The 7,745-nt window shown below is 54.4% G+C and overlaps 1 protein-coding gene across 1 annotated transcript; it reads left to right on the plus strand.

The window, feature by feature from the left end:
• Positions 1-3,789: 3,789 nt before the first annotated feature.
• On the plus strand, positions 3,790-7,496 carry LOC112916812 (antimicrobial peptide NK-lysin-like). The gene is made up of 5 exons (XM_025994673.2): positions 3,790-3,902; positions 4,407-4,513; positions 5,014-5,097; positions 6,220-6,388; positions 7,325-7,496. Exons 1-5 carry the CDS (start codon positions 3,851-3,853, stop codon positions 7,405-7,407), a joined length of 495 nt encoding a protein of 164 aa, XP_025850458.2. The 5' UTR covers positions 3,790-3,850; the 3' UTR covers positions 7,408-7,496.
• Positions 7,497-7,745: the final 249 nt, after the last annotated feature.

Genomic DNA, 7,745 nt, shown 5'->3' on the forward strand with positions numbered 1-7,745 from the left:
GGCTTGACTCGCCATCCATGGGATTCTACGAGTAGGAAGAAGGTAGGACCTGCCCAGGTACTCTTCACTGGGACCTTAGAAACCTGGGTGGAGGCTGTGACTGACTCCAGGAACCTCATCGTATAACCCTTCAGCTCCCCAAGCAAGAACTTACTGGAATATCTGGTCTTACCACATCCCCACAATAAAGCAGATATGAGTCAGCCTCCAGAGGATTTTCCTCTTCATTAATGTGGTCTTCACACATTAGACCAAGGTCTCTCCACGTGGTAGAGCACAGGGGCTTGCTGAGAGCAGGGAGAGGCAATGCTGGGGCTGGCTGGGGGAGGGGTGACAGCTCCACTCTGCACATGTAGATGGAGCGACAGTGCAGGTTGGGGTAAACCTCAGACTTTGGAGTCAGCCAAGCCCGGGTTCAGGACAGGCAACCCTGCCCTGGAATGGTCCACAGATAGTGGCACCCAATGCAACACCTCAACGTAATTTTTCACAGACAAGCTCCTTTTCCTACTGTTCCTGCTTCACAACAGGCTCTTGGCCTCCCAGGCCCAAAATATTGTAAAACTTTGGCCTCCTCTCCCCTCTATTTCTTGTGTCCGATTAGCTACAAAGTCCATCAAGTCCTCCTACCAAACGCCTTTCAGCAAGAAGTCCTCCTGCAGCTCATACCGCTGTGGCCTGCCCGATTCCCATTCCTTCTCATCCTTCCTGAAAAGCCCAGTTTTGTTCAAAGTGACAACAAAAGGCCAGCAAGAGGCTTTCTACCTCATAGCCCTTGGTGGCTGCGGGGAGCAACTGAAGCTTATGCATGAGATGGAAGCTGAAGGTTTCTGGGAAAATGTGCTTTTCTTAAATAGGTACCACCCCATCCTGCTTCACTCTTTCCATTTTCCCACCTGGGATGAGGCCCTGAGCCCTAGAGGAGCTACAGCAGCCATCTTTCATCATGAGGCACCCTATCTGAAGAAGGCATTTCTGTTGCTCACATAGGCTACTGCAGGAGCCGTCAGAGGGCTTTTCCCAGCATGCGCTGTGCCAGGGAAAGCCTCATGTGGACATAGAAGTCCCAGAATCAAAGGACTCCAGTTATAGCTCATCCCTAAAGTAGAACATTAAGCAACCAGTGGTAGTGATGAAGGAGCTCGACATAGGTTGACATGGAAGGATATTCATGATATTTAGTTGAGATAAAAAAGTAGTTTAAAAATAGGTATTTTATGGTATATAATTATACATAAAATTACACTTACTTTGAAAACTATCCATTTAAAAGTGTAAGTGGATATCCTTGTAAATCTTCGACAGGCTTATTATATCGGATTGATAAACCGATAGGTGGTTGTATTTGTATCTTTTATCTGATTAAAACATTTTTCACAAAAAGTACATTGGAAACAAAAGCACTTAAAATGCTGAAATTCCATGCTCCTCAGTCTGGTGTGGGTGGCATCCAGAAAGGGCAGGAATAAAGACGGTATGCGGGTATCTGTGCACGTGTGCAAGTGTTTGGGAGTATGTGTGTCTAGGGTCAATGAGTGTGCACGTGTGTGTGTGGTCTGTGACTTAGTGCTTTGCAGAGTGAGTCACTGTGAGTGTGTAAAGCCTGTGATGTGAGTGTGTGTGTGGCAAGTGTGTGGGTGCATCAGACCTCCTGGGGTTGGGGAGAGGTCAGGGGCCCCCACTTCCTTGGCTCAGCTGACCCAGCATGGGGTGCAGCCAAGCTGCTTTGCCCGCTCTCCACTCTGACCCCTTAGAGTAGAAAGAGAGTATGAGGAGGACCTCATCTGATGGTCTGGGGCAGGGGACTGTGTCTGGGTGTCTGTGAGAAGTCTCCATGTCAGCTGCCCCTCAGGCTCCACAGGCTGCCAGGCCAGCAGGCCTCATGCACACACATCCCAAGCCAGTGACGAGGTCAGCTAGTGTCTCTCAATCCCTCTAATAGCTCCTGAACCTGAAAATTTTGTGACCAATGAGGTTAGGAAAGGGTGAGAAATTGGGGGCTACAGAGGAGACGCTGGTGTGTTAAGGGTGCTGAGGAGTCCATGTGGAGGAGGCCTGTGGCACCGTCCTAGCCTGGGATTTTGTCCTGAGGACAGGAAACGCCATACTCTCCTACTCTGCACCTATTACCCTCCCACAGGATCAGCTCTCACAGAAGCCACCTTGCAGAAGGCTGTCCCAGACCCCAGCCTCCCTCTGCCAGCACAGCACAGTCTGTAAAGCTTCCTCATGCACAAAGTCGTGTCACATGGGAGCCCTATGAACAGATGACACTATACTCATTTAACAGATAAGAGAACTGAGGCTCCAAGAGATGGAGAATACTTCTTTTTTTTTTTTTTTAAGTATTTATTTATTCAGGAGAGACACAGAGAGAAAGGCAGAGACATAGGCAGAGGGACAAGCAGGCTCCATGTGGGGAGTCTGATGTAGAACTTGATCCTAGGACTCCAGGATCATGACCTGAACCAAAGGCAGATGCTCAACCACTGAGCCACACAGGTGCCAAGACAGAGACCCCTGCTCTAGAGCCCCCAGCTTGTCAGAAGCCTGCTTGCCTGGGACCCCACACTCTTCTCTTCTCAGCAGAAGCTGAGTGGAGAGCAGGGCTCTGAATAGGCTCAGGAATGTAGAGTGATTTAGAGAACAAGGCTGTTGGCCCATGATGACATACCCGGGGTGGCAGGGGGTGCAGTCGTCAGAGCCACACTGAGGGGGATGCAGCCACACTAGGGGTGTGAGGGGACCCTGTCAGCTGGTCCTGCCTGGGTGGCTGTGCCATCTCAGCAGCTGGTGGGGAAAGACCCAATAGGAGGTGGGAGGTGTGTTCTGGTGCCCGCAGTGTCCCCTGCAGGCCTGGTGGCAGAGGTCAGGTCCCCTGCTATCTGTACCCAGTGTCCTGGCCTGAAGCATGAAGGAGGTGGGTGAAGGCACCAGACAAATGAGGGGATGCCCAGTTGAATGTGGGTGTCAGGTAAGGAGGGCACGCGCTATAGCAGGAGGATGTTCTGCGCAATGTCTGGGACCGACTTACCCTAAACGATGGTCTCTTACTTATCTGATACTGGCTGTTAAGTGGGCAGCCGCCACGGTTATTACGGATAAGGGCCATAACCGTGGTGCACAGATGGGGAGTCAGGGGCCCGGGAGCTGGGCCTAGACCCCTGGCCAGGACTCACCTCCTTCCCATGGGTTGTGTCTCCCTGTGGCCCAGGACCCTGACAGGCGGGGCTGAAGGTGGCTCTGAGGGAAGAGCCTGCCTCCACGATGCTGGCCAGCAGGCTGGTGAGGGGCTGGGGACACAGGGAGTCCTTGAGCTCATGCTGGGTGTCCCCCACCCGAGAAGGCAGCCTGGGAGGAGCTGTTAGCATCTAGCCCGAGCCCACCTGTCTCTAAATCTGGTGGAGTCTGCTAGAGCTACTGGGCTGAAATGGCTGGGGGAGAGCAGGGAAATGGGGGTGGCTGGGGGAGGGACACCTGCACAGACCCCTGGGAGGTAGGGGAAGGGGTGGGGGATAGGATGCTCATGGCCGAGGTGCCTCCTTCAGCTCTCAGGTGCAAGGATGGCTCTTCCATGACCATATCCGGGGCAGGGTGGGGGCATCATGGCAGCTGTGCTCTCCAGCCACCTCACACTCAGATCTAAAGCTCTAGCATGTGTGTGGTTGGAGGTGGAAGATAGTGTGGAGCCTCTCCTCCTCCCCCCCCTTCTCCACAAACTAGTGGCATTTGTGGTAAACCCAGGGACCTGGGAGGTGGCCTACAAGAGGAGCAGGAGCCGGCAAGGTCAGACGCGAGGTGTCCCGCCTGCATAAAGGGGGTGTGACGGTGTGTCAGCAGCTGCCTCGCCATGACCTCCTGGGCCCTCCTGCTCCTCGCCTCAGTGCTCCTGGCCACCCCAGGTAAGGACATTCCCCACGTGATCCTGGCAACTCCGCCTTAGCTGAGGGTAGGGACGGTTTTGGAGAGTGGATTCGGCTGGACACCTGTGTTGAATCTCTAGGGTAAAACAAGGGAAAGATCTCAGAGAGGAGTTGAGAAAAGGTCAAATTTGTGTGTGTGTGTGTGTGTGTGTGTGTGTGTGTGTGTGTGAGAGAGAGAGAGAGAGAGAGAGAGAGAGAGAGAGAGACATAGGGGGACAGAGATAAAGAAGGGGTTGCATGAATGGTTGTGTTGGTGTATAACCTTTCCCCTTGTTTCCAGAAAGATCTTGAGAGCATCTCTTTTGCACAGAGCCTGGGTCAGGGAAGCCTCAGGGCAGTGTGAGGACAGGCCTCCTGGACTCCTCACCAAGCCCCACCCCTGTCTGGGGCTCTGGCCACCTTCTGGGCTCCCCAGCAGCCAGGAGTCCTGACTTTCCCTCCTCTTCCACCTGTGGACAGATGCTGATGCTGTTTCTTCCCCAGGTCTGACCTTTTCTGGTCTGACTCCTGAGGACCATGATGACTTATTCACCACTGACATGTATCAGGAAGAGCACTTCTTTGAGGCCCTGGCCCATGAGGCATCCAAGGTAAGCAGCTGGTTCCCTGCTCATTTCCCTGAGCAACCTCTCCCCCCTCCCTGCCCCTCTGCCCCTGGGGCCAGTGTCTCCTCCCTAGGAGCATTAGGCAGGGCAGCACCCTGTGCTGGTGGGAGGGGAGGTAGGAGTGTGGGCTGAAGATGCCGATTTTGTGGATACTCCTTCCTTGGTTGGGTGGGGGGTACCTTGGTCTGGCTGGCTGCTCCTTCCCACCAGGTGGCTCCTCTGCATCTGACCAGAGTCCAGTAGAGGAGCAGGTGCTGGGGTGGGTAAGGTGCTGTGGGTGTGGGGCAGGTTCTGCAGTGTCAGCCCCGTTAAGTCTTGCAGGACGGTGGGCTGGGGCCAGCCAGCTGGCTTCAGGCTCTAAAGGACAGAAAGATCATAGGTGATCCTCCTGGCCCAGGAGGCACTGAGGAGCCCCTTCCTGGAGCCCTGCCAGGGGCTGTTGAAGGTGCTGAGAGATCACCTCAGGGGGTGTCATTTTCTGACAGGATGACCAGATGATCTTGACCTGTAAGCCCTGTAAGTTTATAATCAAGATACTGAGAAAAGTCCTGGGACAAGATATCTCACAGGTGAGGCCTTATGGTTGGGGATCCACCAGAATGTGGTCAAGGGCATGACTAGGGATTTGGGGGGGGGGGCAGCTCTGAGGGAGGGGCTGATCTCTGGTTGGGCCAGAGCTTCTCAGCAGGGGATCTGTGGGTCTGTGTCTGGGGAGGGACTTCAGGGGATCTCCTGAAAAGGGAGCATGAATGTAGAATGACATGTGCATGGTTTCCAACCCATTGTTAAAGGAAACTTATCCCTTGAGAAGGTAGGACCCTCTCCCCGGTAGCCCCACCAAACATTTCCACGGGAAAGCTCTGTGAGGCCAGGAGGGACCTGGGTCAGGGCTGACCAACCCCAGATCTGTCACTTCTAGCTGCATGGGTGGGCCAAGTGCTAATGCTTTCTGAGCCTCAGTTTCCTTCTCTGTGCAATGGGATGGATATTAATCCCCCAACCACTTCCTTAATCTTTTTGAAGGAGCTGAGGGGTGGGATGTGCTGAGCTCCTCACCTGGCCCTGAGCAAGTGCTGAACAAGTGGATGTGTTCCTTCCAGGAAGCCTCGTTTCACCTTCCCTCCCTCCCTCCCTCCCTCCTTCCCTCTCCTTTGTTCCCTGACCCTGCTCAGCTTCTGGGTGCTGCAGGGCCCACCCTCAGCCCTGGGCACTCAGCTGTAGCCTCTCCCCTGCGATGGCAGTAGAGGATACTGCAAAATGGAATGTGCCAAGGCTCCCAGCTCTCTCTCCTAACCTTCCCACCCCACCTGAGCCTGAGCCCTGCCAGGCCTGGGACCCAGGGGGCTCGGTAGGCAGAACTTGACTGTGGGTCTAGCAGCAGGGGGCACTGTGCTCCACACACAAGACAGTGGGCCTGGGGTGATGATGCACCAGGGACTGACACAGGACAGAGGCAACTGTCCTTGTCTCCTGAGCCCCTCCTGGCCAGGCCTGGATCTGGGTTTGGGACTGGGCATGAGGGCCGATCCAGGTCTCTCCAGCCTCTGCTTCCATGGCCACCTGGCACCAGGGCCTCCTTCCAGCGTGGCACAGTCCATGGTGCCCATGGCCAGGAGCAGCTGGGGGCTTCAGAGGTCTGGGTGGGGCAGAGCTTACCGGATTCCTGTCTTTCTGTGGTGCTGCCCCTCCAGGAAGCAATCAAGCAGGCTGCATCCCTGGTGTGTCACCAGACGCGTGTGTTCACCGAGTTATGCAACACATTATTTAATAAATATCTTAATGACATCACCCGGGGTATCGTGAATGACAAATCCCCTCAGGAAATCTGTGTGAAAATCAGGATGTGCAGACGTGAGATAGGTGAGTACAGAGGTGACAGCAGAGACTCATTCCTGGAGGGCCCAGGTCATGTCCCCAAGCATGTGCAACATGGTATAACAACTTGGAAATACATCTGTTATAGAGAAAGTCATTAGCAGCTCATACTTATCCCTCCAGGCTCCCTTAACGAGACACATTCCTGCCCCAACTGTGTGGAAATTGAGCAGGAGTTGGGCAGGTGAGCTGTAGCTTGACATGGCTGAGAAATACTCACGAAGAGCCTGGGCTTATGTTCCAGGCAACCCTGGGTGACATCAGGGCTCCATCTCTGGTCAGCATGCACTTGAGCAAGTAGCTTAACACCTGTGACGTTGAGCGTCCCTACCTATGAAGGGGATAATAATCCTGATTTCTTCTTTGAGTAACGCTTGAGTGAGATGATTATGCGTAAGGAGGTTACCACCAAGGAAGTGGCCTCAGACTGGGTTATCATAGACGTCAGAGTCCTGACTGACTCCCGTCCCCAGCCCAGCAGCAGTTCCTGGGGAACAGGAACCAGGCACCACCTAGCCCAGGACACCCGGGGCCCGAGAGCTGAGCTTGGGAACCCCGCTGGCAGGGAGGGCTCTGCAGCCTCTCCCTCCAGGGCTGCCCAGGCTGCGCCCACAGATCAGGCCAGGGTGGTGGGACCCCGGGGCAGGGAAGGGCCCCTGAGTGGCTCTGGCAGCCAGTCTTGCCTTAACTGAGGCTTTGGGACTTGATGCTGGCAGATCTGGGGTCACCTCGTAATGCGAGGTCCCCACCACTTCCTGTCATTGGAGCCTGTGGTTTCCATCTCCAGAACTCCAAACCCCCTCAGGCTCCTGACTGGGTTCCAGGATGTAACTCTGGGTGTGATCAGCAGGGGCAGGTGGCTCTAGTGCACATTTGCAGGGACCCCACACCTGCCACAGCTGTTTCTTCTCCCCACTCCAGGTGACCAAGGAGCTGGGACCTTACTCCACCCTGGGGAGAAGCACAGAGTCTCCAGCAGGCACCGCCAGCTCCTGCCTTCCTAAATCCAGGAGGGACCTTCCAGTTTCTCTCAGCTAGCTCCCTGCAGTGTCGTCCCCTGGCAGGAGAATAAAATGTCTTGCAAGCTTTTGGCCACAGCTTCTGTTCCTTTTGGGGTATTGGAGGGGAGGGGCTCAGAGACAGGCTTGGGTGACTTATGCACTCACTCAATGAATATTTATTGCATGTCCCACACTCTGTTGTAGAAGCTGAGGATGTAGTGGGTGGACAAGACAACGTTTGTAGGTTTTCCACATATACATGAGATGCTTATGATGCCCTCACTAGAGACACACACTCCATCAAAGCCTGGGGATACAGTGAATATACCTCTAGAAGCTCC

The sequence above is a fragment of the Vulpes vulpes genome, chromosome 8, assembly GCF_048418805.1.
Source record: "Vulpes vulpes isolate BD-2025 chromosome 8, VulVul3, whole genome shotgun sequence".
Taxonomy (NCBI): domain Eukaryota; kingdom Metazoa; phylum Chordata; class Mammalia; order Carnivora; family Canidae; genus Vulpes; species Vulpes vulpes.

Bases quoted from the DNA above. Each gene is read 5' to 3' on its own strand.
- LOC112916812 (XM_025994673.2), top strand. From the start codon at position 3,851: ATGACCTCCTGGGCCCTCCTGCTCCTCGCCTCAGTGCTCCTGGCCACC. The intron at 4,514-5,013 runs GTAAGCAGCTGG...ATTTTCTGACAG, and splicing joins TGGCCCATGAGGCATCCAAG to GATGACCAGATGATCTTGAC. The intron at 6,389-7,324 runs GTGAGTACAGAG...TCCCCACTCCAG, and splicing joins GATGTGCAGACGTGAGATAG to GTGACCAAGGAGCTGGGACC.